This window comes from Haplochromis burtoni, unplaced genomic scaffold, assembly GCF_018398535.1.
Source record: "Haplochromis burtoni strain Fernald_Lab_line unplaced genomic scaffold, NCSU_Asbu1 Contig_18, whole genome shotgun sequence".
Classification (NCBI taxonomy): domain Eukaryota; kingdom Metazoa; phylum Chordata; class Actinopteri; order Cichliformes; family Cichlidae; genus Haplochromis; species Haplochromis burtoni.
Window position 1 is genome coordinate 3,293,021 of NW_024582379.1, and position 19,578 is coordinate 3,312,598.

Genomic DNA, 19,578 nt, shown 5'->3' on the forward strand with positions numbered 1-19,578 from the left:
TAATGTACGTTTTCCATCTTTCTTTTCTTTTCTTGTCTTTTCTTTCTTTTAAAACAAAAAACAAAAAAAAACTCGCACCCTGCCATTGTGCATCATTTAGTGTGTTCTCGTGGCAAACAGTGTACATCCGCGCGGAAGCCATGTTTGTAGTTGCAGCCTAATTGCCCAGTGTCCTTTCTGGTAGTCGCAGTTCTGGCAGACTCTGACTCACTCTGCACAGTAATCGTCCGCCAACATTGGCAGACAGCGGCTGCTCGTTTACGGAAGCGCTCTTGGTCGCTCGCGCTCTCTCATACCGTCCGGGACGTCTTCTGTAATTTGAAGGGCACGGGGCACGGACGTGCTGCTGCAGCCTGTGTCTTTAAACACAAGAAGGGGGAATGTGTTTCTGAGGCATGTAGCCTGCCTGGCTAAACCCACCAGCTCCTCCTCTCTCCTACCTCCCGCTGAGGAAGGAAGGAAGGCGAGAAAAGCGCTTGAGATGCCGATGGTTTCATCAGAGAGGCGACTGGAAATAAAAGTTGAGCGCGTTTCTTTTCCCCCAATTTTTTCTTTCTATAATTTCCTGTAAATTCCCATCTTCCATCGGCGCTCCGGACAGACAGACAGACTCTGCAGAACCCCAGCTCTTAAAAATTTTCGGCGCAGACGATCGCAAACAGGTAAAGGTGATAATTAATGAGACACGCATGCGTTATGTTCTCGATTGAAACCTATTAGGAGCATTTGCGGCGTTACAACGATATGCTTCTGTTACACAACTTTCAGCTTTTCTTAAAACAGAATACATATAGAGACGCTTGCGTTACCGAGACAGGAAGTGTTAATTGCTGTTACGCCTTAAGCGCAGCTGCAGAAAAATTCCAGAAACCTGACTTCGTTGCCTTGCCATGGATGTGTGCGTACACGTGCGCGCTACATCATTTGTTTATAATATGAAAGTATGACAAGACATTAACAAAAAAAAAATTTAAATTAAAAACTGTCTTTCCACCTTTTGCATCGCTTTACACACGCATGCCCACAGGCTGCTTGTCATCTTTTCCACCCTCATCTCATACATAAGGGCTCACAAACACATGCAGACTTAGTATCTCAACTCAGATGTGATGCACAACACAGCACTGTTAAAACTGACCTTCATTCTCTTTTCCTGTCCTTGAAGGAAGAGTGTAATTAGGCCAAGTACTCGGCTGCTGTTCTTGTTCCAGCCGAGGTGTCACAGCCATCTGTGGCACAGGAAATGTGAATATTTACAGCAGGCTTACATGCAAGATTCTAATGTTTACATACAAGATATCAGATGAATGAAAAGCACTGTTGGCTTGTTAGGGATGTTTGCATATTACACAATGTGTGTGTGTCATTTAACTGACTCTTGTTATAAATGTAGCATTATGAGGTAAACCATTCAGTTACTTAATCCCTTACATGTAATAGGAGTTATTGGGGGTGGGGGGGTGGGGGTCATGATAGAATGTCTCCACTCCGTATTTCAAAACAGTGTGTGTAATGTCAGCTCAAAGGACTGATTATTACTCAACGCTTATGTCAGTGTATACAAGAATGATTAATGCAGAATTTTGTGATTTAAATCAGTTTCTTTGGCTTGTATTTAAATACTGCTCAGGAAGGAAAACTGTGAGTAATGAACCAACGTCTCTGTGAGAGATCCTTTTGCTATCTTGCAAATGCAGACATTAGTCCACACGGTCGGAAGCTGTTTCACATTCCTTTAGCTACATTCATCTCAATTACTTGACAGTGTGCAACAAACATATGCATGAAGATAACTCGCTATATAAGACGCTGCTTTTGCAACATGGTGACCAATGTTCCCTATGGAGAGTCTTCGAAGCAGAAAGCTTTAGGAAGTGAATCTTTCCATTCGACTGATTTCTATAATTGGTAATGGACAGAACTGGAAATTGCAACTCACAACATAGTTTTGCAGTGCAGACAGCGCACTGTGTGTTGTCAGCACGTGTCTTAAGTGTTAGACTGTAGGAGAAATCATAGTGACATCCTGCAGCCCTGGCTATGACCTGATCAGAAAGATGCAGCCCCTTGGATACAGAGGAGCGATACTCAGTGGCATTAGGACCTGGAGGAGCCATTTACAGCTGTGGCAGCAGCTGCCGGTGTCGTTTCAGTATGGGTCATCATTAGTATCCCTGTCACAGGGGCATATGGCTCTGGAGGCTCTCAACACCAATGTACTGCTTGGCTGTAACTCCAGCATTCAACACTAAAGAGGGCAAAATGTGACTGGCATGTCAGCTGGAATCTGTGTGTGAACAAGGAATAGGATAAAACATTGGCATTTCAATGTATTTAATTCCTTCTCCATTTGATTTAAATAAAGATATTATTTTTAATTAAGCCATGCTCTAAATGATTCCCTTGGTACTTGGACTTACCTGTGTCAGTATTCCATGACTCGTCACAGTGGCTTTTGTCAAATGAATGAGGGTCAGCTGAACAGACGTTAATGAACTTGTGGTGTAGTCGGGGGGCTTTGATGGTCAGCAAGGCAAAACAATTCAGAAAGCCAATTAAAGTCTTTAAGCCCGGAGGTGCTTGTATGGGGGAATGTGTCTGTAATGTAAACACACCAGAACCATTTTTATTAGACGGTATGCAAGCTGGGCACAGTAAATGAAGAGGCTACACTAAAGACAATCTAATATCCTCAAAATGCTTCTTAAGGGCAAAGAATTCAAAATGCTGGATCTAGTAGAGATCTTGCAAGTGAAGTAGTTTTTTTTAAGGCATTTATTTGTAGTTGCACAACTATGACATCACACCAAAGTGACTGGTCACTTACAATGTTGAACCTGGATCAACAATAATTATGATGATGTGGGAACAACGCCAACAAGTGGATATCAGATCGTGCACACAGTAATGTCAGTGGGGCTGTGTGGTTACCTCAGATTAAATTTAGAAGAGAAGCAATTAGGAAACTTTCAAAATTCTCCCAAATCAGTCTTGTCCATAGAGCCCGAGGTTTTCCACATTCACTGGTCATTATATTAGATACACCTATTCATATAAAAGCAAACATCTAATCAGCAAATCACATGACAGGAACTCAGGGCATTTGGTTATGTCAAGACGACCTGCTGAAGTCCAAACCAAGAATCAGAATGGGGAAGGAAGATGATTTAAGTAACTTTGAATGTGTCGTGGTTGCTGCTGGGCTGGTCTCGGTATTTCAAAAACTGCTGGTCAGCTGGGGTTTTCACACTCAACTATCACTCAGGTTTACAGAGACTGGTCTAAAAAAAGGGAAAATATTCAGTGATTGGAGGTTCTCTGGGTAAAAGTACCCTGTAGATATTAGATGTCAGAGGAGAACGACCTGATTACTTTGAGGTGATGGCAAGGTACCAATAACTCAAGTGTCCACTCCTCATAACCAAGGTATGCAGAAAAACATCTCTGAATATACATGAAACCTTGAAGCTGATGGGCTACAGCAGCAGAAAACCACTCCTGCTGAGAACAGGAAACTGAGGCTACAAGTCACAAAATTGGACAACAGAAGATTGGAAAGACATTGCCTGGTCTGTTGAGTCTTGATTTGTGCTTCAACATTCAGATGGTAGGGCCAGAATTTGGTGTAAACTACATGAAAGCATGGATCCATCCTGCCTGTTGTCAATGGTTCAGGCTACAGGTAGTGGCGTAGTGTGGGGGGACATTTTTTTGGCACACTTTGTGCCCTTTAGTATCAACAGAGTATTCTTTAAATGCCGCAGCCTGCCTGAGTATTGTTGCTGACCATGCTCATCCCTTTATCACCAAAGTGTACCCATCTTCTAATGGCTGCTTCCAGCAGGATAGCGCACCATGTCACAAAGCGCAAACTATTTTTTGAACATGATTAGTTCACCTATGCCCACTTGTGGGGATAGGTTAATTGGATAATCCAAATTGTCACTAGGTGTGAATGTGCGAATGAATGTGAGTGTGAATGGTTGTCTGTCCTTCTGTGTTGGCCCTGCGACAGACTGGCGACCTGTCCAGGGTGTACCCCGCCTCTCACCCTATGACAGCTGGGATAGGCTCCAGCGCCCCCCGCGACCCTGAAAAAGATAAGCGGAAGCGAATGGATGGATGGATGGATGGATGGATGATTAGTTCATTGCACTCAAATAGTCTCCATAGTCACCAGATCCAACAGAGCACCTTTAGGGTGTGGTGGAACATCATGGACGTGCAGCTGACGAATGTACAGGAACAATGTGATGCTGTCTTGTCAAAATGGATCAAAATCCATCCATTCACTTCTACTTACCCTTTTCAGGGTCGCAATGGAGCCTATCCTAGCTGTCTTAGGGCGAGAGGCAGGGTACACCCTGGACAGGTCGCAGGACAGAGACAACCATTCATGCTCACCTCCACGGTTGTGTGTTTCCAGTTAACCTATCTCCACTAACTGCATGTCTTTGGACTCTGGGAACACGCAAACTCCACACAGAAACTCCACCTGATGGTGGAATTGAACTCAGATCCTGGAATTTTTCCAGGACCTTGTTAAATCTGTGCAACAAATAATTAATGCAGTTCTAAAGGCAAAAGGAGTCCAATCAAGTACCAGCAAGGTGACCTTAGTACATTTGCTGTTAAGTCTATTTCTTTCAGCTGTAATTTTAAAAAATAGCGCAACTTCAATATTTTAAAACCTGAAAAATGATAATGATAATGATAGTGAAGCGTATGAATGATAGTGTATTGTTAGTTAATTGGTGGATCCCAAAACTGGTGTCAGTACTGTAATTCAGAGCCAGTGGTTTAAATCCCTCCACCCATCCATCCAGTTTTGGGTCATGGTTGACCTTGAGCCTATACCAGCTGTCATAAGGCAGTTACACCTTGGACAGGTTGCCAGTCTATCACAGAGCCACTACAAAAGATCAAAGTCCGTGTGTGGAAATAGAAGAAAAAATAGTGTGTGACTGTCATCCAAAACTGTATAGTCAGTGAATCCCACCAAAGAAGCCAAGGAGGCTGGTTGGAGCCTGCTGTTTGGGTTACACCACATCCTTCCTGGCTCTCTCAGCTCTCACCCCCTCAAGAGGCTGCATGTAAACACTATGACACATTTGTTATTATCAAATCATTCCACTCTCTCCTCTCTGAACGTGAGTGGAATAAAAATTGGCAGCCTGTCGTAATTGTTCCCAGAAAGGCAAATATTTGGCTCTTCCTCCGTCATGCAAGAAGGAAATGAGAATGTTAGAAAGATGAACTGAACTCGATCTAGATTTTCAGTCTTCTCTCTCATTTGTCATTTTTCCACATCTCTGAGCACTTGAACATACTTTACCATTGATTACAATCTCTGTATGGTTGTTGTGACGGTAGCATATGATGTCTTGCGTTGATAGTGGCTGTGAGGTGGCTGGCTGAGAGAAGACGACACAGAGCCTCAAGGGTCACCTTTTAGTCCAGATGGGTTAAGAGAGGAAAGAAATGGAACGTTTTTAGCTCGGGAGTAGTCTACATCCAAAAACTAAGCAGTTCAGTGTCCATACACTAAAGGTTGGAAGCCGGAACAACAGAATTTGGGGAAGATGGGGAGCGAAAGGATTAGAGAAATGGAACGATAAGAGAGCAGGGGGGATTAAAGCCTGGAAAAATACACAGTGCCAGAGGGAAGTGTGAGAGGATCAATTTGGAGACATTCTGCAAAAAGACTCGGTGCTGTCGCTGAATGAAGGGCTGACTCGCTTGGCTCTTCCTCCCGCTGCCCTCAGCTCGTTTTGCACCCACCCACTCCCACGTGTGCCCACTCACCCTCCTCCTTCATGCTCCCCCACCCGACTAAATGTCATACATGGATCATAAGAATACTTTATGCCCAGTCAGGCACCAGGTTATTGGTGAACTGAAAGACCAGCATGTTAATGAGCACATGTGGAATACAGAGGTGACCCTCCTCCCTGCGTTAAAGCCACAACCTCCTGCTGCTCAAGGTCATGTGAATAAATACGAGGGAGCTGTGTTGCCTCTGTGTCCCCAATGATTCCTGTGATTTTCACCCAGAAGGTTAGGTTTGTCCTCACCCTCACCCTCACTACCACCCCCACCCCCACACATGTTACACTTGAAACGCCACTGACTCGCAGATCCGTCACCGTTTTGTGCCCAAATCAGCTTTTTTTCCAGCTTGTCCCCGACCTGTCCCTAAGATTTTTACATGGTGCACATTTTTTGCACTTAGATTAAAAATTGTCATTTAAATGGGACTTCAGTAGCTTGTGCTGCTTTTGTATTTTATCAATCCACAGTCGAGAAACGCAAATGAGATAAGGACAATGATTGAATACGTCGTTGCGTGAATAAATGGCCTATTTGAATTTGTTATTTATCTCTCTGCAGCTTCCTCTCTCTGCGTTGTTGCTGTTGTGGTTTATTCTGGGCTGTTGCTTTTTGCTCTTCTGGACCGTGCAGTGGTTCCTCGTGTTAGTGTGTGACAGGTGCTTTGAGCTGATATGAACTGACTGAGTATCTCCCTGGTTACTGGAGGACGGGCAGGGGGCTTAGGTAGAAGCAGAGAGGATGATGAACTGCGTCCAGGCTTTTATTCACAAAATGTCCAATCCTGTAGCCACAGTAAGACAACATGCCTCTTTGTGTCTCGTTATGCATTATGCTCTTTATTCTGTTATGTGAGTTTTGTTTCGTCATTGTATTCGGTACATTCAGCTGTTTCCAAGGCCATAAGAAACCAGGTAATTGAACATTCATGATGCGGGGAGCCAGAATGACTCACTCAGTTGTTCTGCTGGGTCAGTCTTATGACGGCCTTTTAGTCATCAGCTGAATTGGTGTGTCATTTGTTAAAAAGGCTACAGGTTGTGTTGTGCAGTGTTACAAGTTCACTGTGTGCTTTGTTAGCTCCATTTATTACACAGCGTTATATTTTCTAATATATGCTCTAAAATACAAACGTAATGTGTGCCATCTGAGTTGATACAGTCTGTTTTTGTCGTCACAGAAATCTTAAGAAATGGACCAAGATAATCCAACCCAGCTCCAGACCTCAGAAGGCAACCCAAACAGCGAAGCAGCAGCTGTAACAGCAACTTCAGCTACGCCTTCAGATACATCAGCTCTTGCCACCGACTCTAGCACTGGCCAACACGCAGTGCCTGCCAGGCCTCGGCGGCCGCAGAGGACTGCCAGAGTTGAGGGCTCTGTAGATATCTCTGAACTCAAAGCCGAGCCCAAAGCAGAATCCACTGCACTGCCTAACCAGGAGGAGTGCGACCCTGATGGCAATGTGGCCAGTCATTCCAAACCCTCTCACCCTTCAGCAGTCAAGCTCTCAGAAGAGTATACTGGGCCCGGCATTAAGGCTGGTCCTAAAGGTCCAGGCCATCACCCAGTAAGAGCTGCCTCCGTGCCCCACCCATCTGCCAGCAGGCATGTGCCTCATCACCTGAACCCTCATGCACAGAGAGCTCTCTCTGTGGCAGGTACAGCTGACACTCAGGCGCAGACTGTGGAAGACTTCAGGCAAGTTTCCTGTGTGTGTGTGTCTGAGCATGCCTCGGCAGGCCCTGTCCTGCCCAGACAGCTGAGACAGATTAACTGTGGCACACATCACATTTATTTATATTCATTGATAGTGACACTGGAAGGTTGCGATCATAGTAAACATGAGGCCAAAGTGTGGCAAGTTTTTGCAGAATGATGTCACTGTATTTTTATTATCATTGTTTCTGTGCGTAAAAATTTGGGAATAATGGCCTGAATATTAATGGCCTGAAAAGTTTCATTACAGACATTTAATGTTTTTATAAATTACATAATAACCCATTTACGAAGTGAAACCATGTTATTGAAGTTGCTTTGGCCTAGTCACAGTTGCTGCGCATCTGCAAGCCCCTTGGCAACCCACCTCCACCCCACTGCACCTTTCTTGCTGTGTCAGGCTCAATAATTGTTGTTGTTGATGCCTGGGCTGTTCTTACTTGCTGGTTGTACTGCTGCTGTGGCTTCAGAGGGATAGCAGCAGAGCCGTAACACCAAATATCAAGGTTGTAGTAACACTGATTAGTGGATCCTCAGGGGATCGTTTTTTATAGAAGCACAAAAATTAAGCTAATGATAAGAAGTTCAATGAAGATTAATTTAATGATAACACTATTAGATGCTGAGCACTGTAAAAAGCAATTAGCCCCCCTGCATTAGGAAGAGGTTTCATACTTATTGGTATGCTTAAAAGTTTTGATGTTTAAAGTATAGTATCAGATTATGAGACGTGTCCTTTATTTAGGATGAAGAGAGGTGACGGTATCCTCACCACATCTTACACCCTTGGATTTGTTTGGCATATAAAGTAGAAACTTTAGGATCTAGGCATGTTATGTTCTCAGTATTGCATGTAACTGGATCCTGGCCCAGTGTACACTCTGGCTGAGAGGCAGGGTTTACCCTGGAGGTCTCTAGTCTTTTAAAGAGCCAATTAGAGCTACAAAGACAAACATGTCCTCACATTTACATTTATATGAGTGATTTAGGTTTTATTTACTTTGTATGCATGTCTTTGACTGGCCCAGGTGCTGGGAAACAATATTATCAGTTTGTCTGTTGCGGCTGGCTTTCAGTGCCATTTATTTTAATTTGATATTTTTTAAGTAATTTAGTAAAGTTTTCCTGAGTATGAATCAAAATGAGTGACTTTGTGAAGCTAAAATAAGCCTGTTCTGTTTAAGTGATTTGTAGACGATGTCACATAATGTTGAAAGACGGTCAAGGCTTTGCATTGTAGTGAAACATCGACTGAAAGCATTATTGTCGATGTGATCTGCTGTTGCATTCACTGTAGGTTTGTCTGCAGGTTGCGACACAGGTGAGCAGGAGATGAGTGTTTGCAAGAGTTTTTTATATAGCGCCCTTTTCCAACAGGCTGCACATCGTCACTTGGAATGTGGGTTCAGCCACACCACCCGATGACATCACTTCTCTGCTCGGGCTGAATGTGGGTGACGGAAACACAGACATGTACATCATCGGGTGAGTGTTTTGCCTCGACTATCTCGTTTGTTCAGCATTAAAGGCGATTGGCCTGTTTATATGCACGTCAGCGCTGCAATACAATGCATCTAATGAGCAGTCAGGCCCAGATTTGAATGTCTCTCTCTCCTTATGGAAAAAACAAAAGTGCTTTGATTACATTATCAAAGCACGCTCTCATTAGCTCCTTTTCCTTGTCTGTCTGCTCTTGACCCTTTTACCCTGCTCTGTGTCTTTTTTTGTTTTTCTTCAAGGCTGCAGGAAGTAAACTCAATGATTAACAAAAGACTGAAAGACGCCCTCTTCACAGACCAGTGGAGCGAAGTCTGCATGGAGAGACTCAGCCCCTTTGGTTATGTGCTGGTCAGTAATGGCTTCTGTTGTAAACACATATGCACACTCTTATGGTGAAGTGCTCAACAGCTTAGATGTATCGTGGGATTCCTGACGAGCTTGCCGCTTCTTACTCTCTCAGCTCATTTTGTTCCCTGAGCAACGGATGGGGTGATAATTTGCTAGAAGCGTGTAATGTCAGCGAATCTGTTATCTTATCCTGTCTGCCAGGCTGCTAATGTCGAGCTCTTACTGACTGTCGGTCTCCCTTTTTGAACCTTCAGACCTGTGCCCCTCTTTCTCTGTCTTTCTGTATCACTATAGCTACATATACCAATTGTAGGTGTACTAATATAGAAGATGGGGATAAATACTATCTTAAGATCTCCAGTAGGTTTCATGTGTTACAAGGAGTTACGAAAATACCGATTCGTTTTATTAAATTAATTTTCCATCATATTTCATTCCAGTACGCTCATACACACAGTCCCACACACCAGTGCACACTCTTCAGTCTCTCCTTATAGAGAGCGTAGCTCACATAGATAAGTCAGTCTGAGTACAAGTAGAAAAAAATCCATGTAGTCCATAAAGTCCATAAGTCCATAAAATCCAGAGATAAGAGTAATGCAAATCCACAGTTTATGATGAAAAAGATAGTGTCTTTGATGATGAGAAGAAATTACCCAGCAGCAGGAAAAAAAGAGAGAGAGGCTCGTCATCCCCTCTGATCTTCAGTAAGTTCAGCCCACTTTTATTTCCACTGGTCGCTTTATTTAGCGGCTTGTCCTCAGTCTCCTGAAGCCCCTTTTGCAGTATTTCCACCTTTATTTTTTAAAACTCCTGTTCCTGGTATTCACCACAAAATAAAAGGTACTACTATTATAGCTCATAGATGAGATATAATGATGCTGTAAAGATTAAGCATAGTTAACTACTGTTTTGATAGGAAAACAAAAGTCAAGAAAGGGGATTCTTATGTGGAATAAGTGTTATGCACATATTTCTAGTATATATTGAATATTGTTTCAAAATCAAATACGACATTAAAGGGATAAAAACATTATTGTCAGATAAAAAAATCAGACCTTTTGATTTAATTTGTATTGTTTGTGTTTAAACGCTGTGGTCTGTGTTTGTCTGGCTGCGTCTGCAACAATGCTTGGCTCAGTTGGCATGGTGAGCCAGGCCGCGTGAATCAGCTGTCGAGTTGAAAGAGCTAGACAAACGTCTCCCAGGGTGCTGTTTTATTTTTGGATCTCGTTGTTGTCAGTGTTGATGGGCCTCTGACAGTGTGACTGATGCTGTCCTCGGGCTGTCTCGCAGTCCTGCTACGTTAGTTTAAACCTTGTTAATGATCATCGCGATGTGACCTTTTTTGAGTTTCTAGTAGAAATCAATGCCGTGAACAGGTCGGGCGAGTTGTCAGGCTAACAAGTAAAGTGAGATGCACGGTTGTGGCAGTAGGAAGATGTTTAGTCATGACAAAAGAAACGTAGTAACGAGACACACCATCTATACTTTCTGCCTTGAGATACTCTGCTCGCTGTGACTCATTGTTGGGTTCAAACTGACTGTTCAAGGAAGCCTTTTCTTGTGCAGTGCAGCTTACAACACATTTTTTCGGGCCATTCACTGCACGGTTTCTGCTGATGTTCACCATAGTTCCTGTACAAGTAAGCTACAATTTAAGTGCTCTGAATAGCAAAGGCAGTCTGGCCTTTCTGATTGCAACGTGGTTTAATCCACTAAATGCAAGACTTCTCTTTTTCTGTGTTTCTGTGTCCATCTCTGTTAGAGATGATAAAGAATGCACTAAACTTTTTCCAAATAGCATCACACTCACAGCTCATTTCTTTAGTCATGTTTGTGCTGTACAAGGTCAAACATACGCTGCTGGACTCATGGCCCCACTCTGTCTCCGTCTCTCACACATTTGTCTTTGGGCTTTAATGTCTTTTCTGTGCTTGGTCAAAATGTGGCTTGGCAGCCTTCAGCAGATTTCTGTTTTGTTTTGTTTTTCTTTGTTTAATTATGATGATGGGAATTTATGTTCATCCACAGTGTATGCAGGCCAAGGTACCCTCTCCTCAGACTTTACCCAAGTGCACGCAGACCCAATCGTTATGTGTCCTCACACAAATGACAAAAAAAAGAAGTTGGTCCACTTTACGGTTCACTAGAATCCATTATGCAACAGCCAGTTAGTGTGCAAGCAAGAGGATCTCCTGTCACGCGGAGATGTATGCCTCCATTTCCACCCGCGGGCATTTAGACTGGGTGTGATTGTGCTTCTTCAGACTGTGGATGGGGGTTGGGATGTGTGGACAACTGGAGAAGGCAGCGGGGAGGAGGCATGGACATGGGAAGGGTTGACATCTCGTGTAAATGGCATGTAACATTCCTCACTGTCTTGTACTGAACAAAAATAGCACCAGAGGTGCACTAATGTCAAATCCTGCATATTATCATGAAACGCTTGGTGGGATGTTGAAGGGCTTTGAGAAAGGTAAGGGGCAAATATCAAAGGTTTTAGTGGTTTTTTTAACCTCAGTAAGTGTAGATGCTGTGGCAAAAGCTGCCCGGGGCTTCATGTGAAGTAGCTGTTGAACTAGACCACATGCTCCTGCAGGCCAAAATGGAAATGCAAGTTGGTAAAAAGAGGACGAGTGCGAGGGATGCCAGGAGATTTTATATTCATGTTGTAAGCCTGATGTGCAAGTGAACTTTACAGCTGCTCTCCTTAGCGAATTATGCAAAGCATGTCCTCATAACTCTGCTGTCTATTTACATTATCCCGTCTAATTCTTCATGGCTTTCTCTTCTCTAGGTTACATCCCAGCGGATGCAGGGAGTGTTACTGCTGGTTTTTGCCAAATATTTCCATTTGCCGTTCCTGCGTGGAGTCCAGACTGAGACCACTCGCACAGGCCTGGGGGGTTACTGGGTGAGCTGGCTACTGACATTTTGTTGTGACCAGCACTGCATTATGGAAACTTCCCACGTAAAAACAAAGCACTACAGAGAAGTGGACTATATCTCGGTTTTATTTTTAGGCTGGTATCTCTTTCCCACGTACCCTCATATAGAAATGGGACACACCAAATATCTGCACATCAGCTCTTGCACTTTGTTAGTCAAACGTGGCTTCATCCAGTTTTATGTAAATAAAGAGATAGATGCTGGTATCTTGCAGCAAGCTGTTATTAACATTTGGAAAAGTCAAGCATAAAAAAAATGAACCAAAGGCAAACTGCTGACTGGAGTGATATTCCAATCTAATAATTTTTTAAGGTGTTTTAAGCTTGAAAAGTAAAATATATTTTTACCAAAAAGCAACTGCTTTACAGCAGTTTGGTCAACAAGCACAGTTTTATTTAGAAAGGAGGTTAGTTGCAGCATTTCTACGCACACTTTTTTCAAAAGTAAAATTCTCATTTTATAAACTCAAATGACATCGACGTGTACTGTGGGTTTTATAACGCACCATCTTTGGTGTTGTTGCGGGTCAGAACAGTGGGAAGTTGTGTGCCGACTCATCTTGACCCCACCTTTGTGCTCTCTGCTGTTATCATTAAATATTGATATTGTCCCTCGGTATTCCTTAATGAGTGAACTTCCTGTTTGTGGCTGAGACACATATAATACAGTGGAAAATCGTAGCATGCTAATTACTGTTTTTATTGGCTTTTTAATCACTAATAACATACATTGAATTCATTTGTTTCCACTTAACTTCTCTTCTGCTTGCTCCTTGCTACAGGGGAATAAAGGTGGAGTGAGTGCCCGCATGTCAGTGTACGGTCACACCATCTGCTTTCTCAACTGCCACCTCCCGGCTCACATGGAAAACTCAGATCAGCGGATGGAGGACTTTGAGAGCATCCTGCAGCAGCAGCAGTTTGAGGGCCAGGCTGCCACTGGGGTTCTTGACCATGAGTATGTCAGTTCACAGAAACACAGAAACTTTAGGTTAATGTACAAGCTATGACCAAAAGTCAGACGCTACTTATTCGCTCTCTTACGTCGGTCCATTAAGGCTGAAACAGTTGCAGAACCCCAGAGTTTGACTTTCAAAAGGCAGGATTCAACATTATGGATGAGCTAATGAGAAATATCTCTGCGTCTGTCAGTTGCATTGTAACTCCTTTTGCACCTTACCTCCTCCAAACCAGCAGACACATTCTCAGCATTTTCTCCTGGAAGTCTAAATGCTTATGATTATGTGGTGATTGTAGGTTACAATCGTATGTAAAGTTTTCACAGGACTCTCTGCAGTCCTGTGACTAAGCACACCACATCATTCACTAGCTTGTAGAATCACCTTTAGCAAGAATAAGATGAAACCATATTTGTTTGTATGACTTTATCCGTCTCTCTCGTCATTGTGGAGGAACTTTGGTTTGGTTTTCTTAACATCGTTGCTTCAGTTCATTGAGGTTTGCAGGCATTCATTTATGCACAGATCTCTTAAGGTCCTCTCACAGCATTTCAATCTGGTTGAAGTCTGGACTTTGACTGGGCCATTAAAGTAGATTTTATTGCTGCACTTCAGTTCATTGTCCTGTTTCATGACCCAATTGGGGCCAATCTTTAGCTGTCAGACAGATGGCCTCACATTTGACTTTAGAATACCTTGGTATACGGAGGAGTTCATGTTTGATTAAGTGACTAGAAGATGCCTGGGTTGCAAAACTGTGCTGTGCTTTAATGCCAAACATCTGCACTTTGGTCTCGTCTGTCCAAAGGAAATTATTACAGAAATTGTCAAGCAATTTATCATTTAACATGTTGACTGAGGCCTGGGAGAGTCTCAGGTGTAGCTTTTGGGTTTTCTGCATTTTCTCTGAGCGTTGCACAGTCTGATGTTGGGGTCAGTTTGCTGGGACATCCACTCCTGGGAAGATTGTGGCATTGTGTTAGCATACACTCGAATGATCCAGACCTGCAAACTGCCAGAACTCCATCTTTTCAACGTAACAGTATGTTATGCTGTAAAATTTGATTGCAAAGTGGGCTATAATTTGATGAGGTTTCCCACTGTCGGTGCGAAGCTGTGGCATCTGTAATATGATGAGTGGTAATATTGAGTTTCTCGCAAAGTAAAGCAATCTAGTACCTTAGGAACTATCTTTCTGAATCTTTTCTTGTAAATTTATGATTTTATAACCTAAAAAAAAAATCTACTCTTTTTTTTTTTTTTCTCTCATAAATTTTTAGGTCTTGCTCAGGAAACTGTTTTCTCTGAATATAACCTTCATCTCCATCCTCATTTTTCCCCCCCTCTATATGCTGTATGTATCTGTAAGATCAACCTAGTGTTGTTTTTCCATGCTCGTGGTTTCTGAGGGAAATAATTACACAGTCATTGAGGTAACTTAAAGTGTCACATTTGTTTGAATTCACAAAATGACTCCTTTTTTTTTTTTCAGTGTGGTGTTTTGGTTCGGGGATCTTAATTTCCGCATCGATGACCTGGAGATGCAGGTGGTCAAATCAGCCATTGATAACAACAAGTTTTCAATATTATGGGAAAAGGATCAGGTAAAACCAAACGTTTATATGTATGCAATTATTGTACCTCAGCTCATCTGCATGTGGCCTTCCTCAGAAGCACTAAAAGTTCTCATCTCATAGCAACTGAGGAGTGTGTATATTGAAATTCTATCCATATTTATTTTTATTATTATTATTTCAGTGCATTCAGCCTGAAATAAATGTAAAACTGTATAGAGAAGTTCTTTATTTTATGAGACGAAAGCTGAAATGATGTTAGTCAGGAAGTGGTGCAGTGTGTAGGGAATGCCACTAGAGGGTGATACAGAAACACACTATTCCCATGAGCAGCGTCAGTAATTGTTGAAGGTATGTGACGTCTTCTGATTGGTACTATGATTTACAGCTAAACATGGCCAAAGACAGCGAGACAGTGTTAGAGGGATTCCAGGAGGGACCGCTGAAATTCCCTCCTACCTACAAGTTTGATGTTGGAACAAATACATACGACACAAGGTTGGTGATGCCGGGGGTGCTTTTATGAATTCTAGGCCACTAACCAGATACCTTTAACACACATCCTCTGAAAGGCTCTTGCTGGCTTAAATGAATCCTTACAGTTCGTATTTTATCCTCGATCTAGTGGTTTCAAACATGGCGTCATTTATTTCTTTATTTTTGCCATGCCCCATCTTTTTGTTTCTGGAAACTTCCCAGTGGGAAGAAACGTAAACCAGCTTGGACTGACCGGATCCTGTGGCGTCTGAGAGCCACGGCACCTGCTGGTGCAGGGAAACGTGGCTCCATTTCAGGGCTAACGAGTGGCGCCAAAGTGACGCAGCACAACTATCGAAGTCACATGGAATTCACCGTCAGTGACCACAAACCTGTTTCTTCCATCTTTACTCTTCAGGTGAGAAACACTAGGGTATGTCTGTGCAGGCTCTCAGTCATCCAGGTCATGGTTGTTTTAGGATCCGAGGGTACGTTATGAGGATGATTGTGAGCAGTATTAGGCCTTTGCATCTTTGAAATTAGCCTGTAGTTGATAATACAATAAATACATATTCTATTGCTAATCAGAGTAGTTTGGCTAGAAATGTAGCATATTTATGATAAAGTCAGACAATGAAATAAAGAAAATATTTAAAGAATATATACACATGCTAAATGAATTTGGAGCGGGCTTTTGATACCATACTATTTTTGATAAATAAAATTCATATATCTGTCTCACCTGGAGGGCTAAACAGGGCTTTCCTCTGCTCTGACAGTTATTTTCAACAGGTTTGTGTAGACAAATGCCAGATAGCTGTTAAACTAACAGCAGCCAACCGCTCTGTGTTCATAGCTACTAGCAAAGTATAGACTTTCACATTGAACATAGTTCTTTAAACCTTACTATAAAATCGCATTGACCAAATCAAACCAATTCATCCTACTTCACAACAAATCAGATTCCCGTTGGTGGTTATTTTAAACTGATGTTACACACAGGTTTTGATTAGACTCAAAAGATGACTGTCTCGTCAGCTGTGCCCTACTTGCCTGACTACAGTAACCCTTAAACAAGTGATTGTAAATAACTAACTTTAGGTCTTACCTTTGCTTTCATATTGATTTTGCTGTCCTTCACCTACTCGATTACACCATTATTGACCTTTTCCGAGTGATATAAATAGAACTGTCTGTACTTCTGTAGACTTTCATCCCGGTGGTACAGATTTCTCCTCACAATACATAAATGTGCTAAAGTGGAGCTTTTACAGGGAGAATTTCATCTCACAAGTGCCCAAATCTGCTGTTTGTTTAATCCGTCTTAAGAAACAGAAATATAACAGGCTTATGTTGCAATGCTGTGGAGGTCCAGGATATCAGAGCAGTGTTTTTAGCCTCCGCTGACAGGCACATGACTGACATTTTAGATGAGGTCGATCCTCTGCTCTCGTTATCCTTTAGGACATCGTGGAAACCTCACAGCACTTTGGTATTAAATAACTATGATACGTGTCTTTGTAGTTCCCATACAAGGTGGATCTTCCCCTGGTCACAATCATAGTGGAGGATGAGTGGAACAGTGTTGCTGATGCCACAGTGATATTCAAACTGGCACCCAACTACTCTCGCAGTTCTTGGGACTGGATTGGACTTTTCAAGGTAACAAACCAATACGTGAAATTAATACTACAACAAGTAGGTTGAGCATGACAAGTAATCCCGTGTATTACTGATTTTACTGACTTCTCCCATAGGTGGGTTTCAAACACTACAAAGACTATGTGGGATATGTGTGGGCCAAGCAGGAGGAATCAGATTTTCTTCGACAGGAACATCAGGTAATCTGGATGCACGTAGGCTTCAATACAAGGATAATTTTCTTTCACATTTAATGAACGTCTTATCGACTGATTTCCAGGTAACCTTTACTGAGGAGGAATTGCCTAAAGGCTCAGGAGACTTTATCTTGGGTTACTATAGCAACAACATGAGCAGCATTGTGGGTGTAACAGAGCCATTTCAGGTAATTGCAACCCACTGCTTGTTTGACGTGAAAACAGCCAAATGCTCTTTCCTTTGGTGTTCTCATCTGCATCTGTACTCTTTTTATTTCACGTTTTCCACTTTTACTTACACTCTTTTCCATCTGTCTTCAGATCCTGCTTCCCACCTCAGGCGATGACACGAGCTCTTCAGACAGCTCTGATGTCACTTCAGAAGATGACAGCACTGTTGTCATGAAGATGAGGTCCCGCAGTCCTAGCCCGCGTAAGAGCAAGCACCGCGGCCATCGCAGCGGCAGCCGAAGCCGCAGCCGCTCCGGCAGTCCTCACCAGGTCAAAATGAAAGAGGTTGATGTCACCAAGGCTCCTCCATCAAGCACCACTGCAGAGACAGAGTGCAAGTCCATTAGAGGCCCAACAGAGGGCAGTAGCAGCCAGCTGTTTGGTCCTGAGGAGCAAGAGAAAAACTCACAGGATCCAGGAGTGTGAGCCCGGTTGTGTTTACAGCTCACATTAAAAACCTGTTGTGTCTTTAAAGTCATGCATCCACCTCACTGTAAAGTTTCTGTAGAGAAAATTTACAGTTTCCGATGCCATCCTTTTCAGGAATAGCCATCTGGTTTGTCCAGGAGGTTTACTTTGCCTTGGGTTGTTTCAGTAAGCTGTGCACATGCATGTCTTTTATTTGTAAACCCTTCACTCTCTGCTGTGTTTCTTCTCTCTTCGTCCGTTCTCAGGTGTGGTCAGCACAGGGAGCTGACACCTTTCATGAGAAACTACTCAAGGATTTTTGCTCACTAAATACTTCATAGGAACCATCTTTACTGTTTTTCAACAGTGCTTTGATGTTCCTAGCAGTCATGTCAGCTCACTACATATACGATATTTGGATTATAACTTATACTCGACACAGATATTCCACATAATTCACTCAATGTTTGCTGTAGTAATGGATCCATTATAGAACAAATCCTATCATACAGATAAGATTTAATTCAAAAACAATCCATAAAGTCATCACCAGCTCTGGAAACAGTCACATTATTAGTTTCTGCAATCGGAGACAGATGTGCAGCATACAGTTTGACTTGGTGATGTGGTTCTAACCTAGCACACATTATACTACAAAATATCCAGGGAGCATTTCAAATGATCCACCAGTGGGAATAAATTCCCTCGAGGGTGCATAAAAGCTGAGCAGAGCCAAAGTACGCGGAGGCTGTAATTCAGGGGAGTCGGACACTAGCCACGGCGTCAGAACAACACACACCAGTGTAGAGTGAACGCGAGTGTAAGGACGTTTAAATAGGCCGCCATGTCCACGCAGTGCGTATGTGATGGGTGTGGGAGGCTAGCTGTCAGCTGACACAGCATAGCTGTCTTACAAAAACTAGCTGATTGATTGCTGGCCACTTACTGCTGGACCAACTGTGGCAACGCCTACAGCAATACCTGACTCACCATGAATTGCTTTTTACACACAATGCTTGGTGTGAGTTAATGAGCCGCACTGCTTTTGCTCACAGCAAACAGCTGTTAATTTTTAAGCAAATTAACAACATGAATAACAACATGGATCTTTTATTTAATTTATTTTTCGCATGGTGTTTAAACCCAAAATCAATACATTTCTCATCTGGATATCTCATAAAAATGTGAGCAGGAACTCTACTGTGTAGAGCCACCATAGGGACTTGTATTGTACTGTAGGTCAGCGGTCCCCAACCTTATTTGCGCCACGGACCGGTTTACGCCCGACAATATTTTCGGTGTTGCGGATAAATACAACAAAATAAAACTAGTACCAGTACCGAAAAAAAGAAAATTTATTCATAACACACGTGAAAAGACCCAGGAAAACCGAGTAAACGATAAAAACGATAACAAAATAACGCTGAAAACCGATAAAAACCCTGAAAACTATACATTTCACACCTGAGCCTCAACTCTCGCGGCCCGGTACCAAACGACTCACGGACCGGTACCGGTCCGAGGCCCGGGGGTTGGGGACCGCTGCTGTAGGTAGTATAATACAAAAAATGACTTGCTTCACTTTTGTGAAATATCATGTTGTTCATTTATTTTCTTTATTAAAGAAGTGGAGTGGTCCTATCAGATACTTTACTTTCACTTTAATTTGATGCTTGTTTTCTCTCTTGCTCAGATCCACCCTTAATGATCCAGGTGATTAGCTGACAGTGACAGTAGTCAAAAT

At 42.7% G+C, this 19,578-nt stretch overlaps 1 protein-coding gene across 1 annotated transcript; it reads left to right on the forward strand.

The window, feature by feature from the left end:
- Positions 1-144: 144 nt before the first annotated feature.
- Positions 145-19,169, forward strand: inpp5jb (inositol polyphosphate-5-phosphatase Jb). The gene is made up of 13 exons (XM_005916374.3): positions 145-662; positions 7,010-7,530; positions 8,926-9,033; positions 9,288-9,396; positions 12,197-12,313; positions 13,130-13,305; positions 14,799-14,910; positions 15,269-15,378; positions 15,580-15,775; positions 16,882-17,019; positions 17,115-17,198; positions 17,279-17,383; positions 17,517-19,169. The coding sequence occupies exons 2-13, from the start codon at positions 7,022-7,024 to the stop codon at positions 17,850-17,852; spliced, it is 2,100 nt and encodes a 699-aa protein (XP_005916436.1). The 5' UTR covers positions 145-662; positions 7,010-7,021; the 3' UTR covers positions 17,853-19,169.
- Positions 19,170-19,578: the final 409 nt, after the last annotated feature.

Coding starts and splice junctions, on each gene's coding strand:
- inpp5jb (XM_005916374.3), top strand. CDS start 7,022: ATGGACCAAGATAATCCAACCCAGCTCCAGACCTCAGAAGGCAACCCA. Junction 7,531..8,925: donor CAGACTGTGGAAGACTTCAG/GCAAGTTTCCTG, acceptor CTTTTCCAACAG/GCTGCACATCGTCACTTGGA. Junction 17,199..17,278: donor TTCTTCGACAGGAACATCAG/GTAATCTGGATG, acceptor ACTGATTTCCAG/GTAACCTTTACTGAGGAGGA.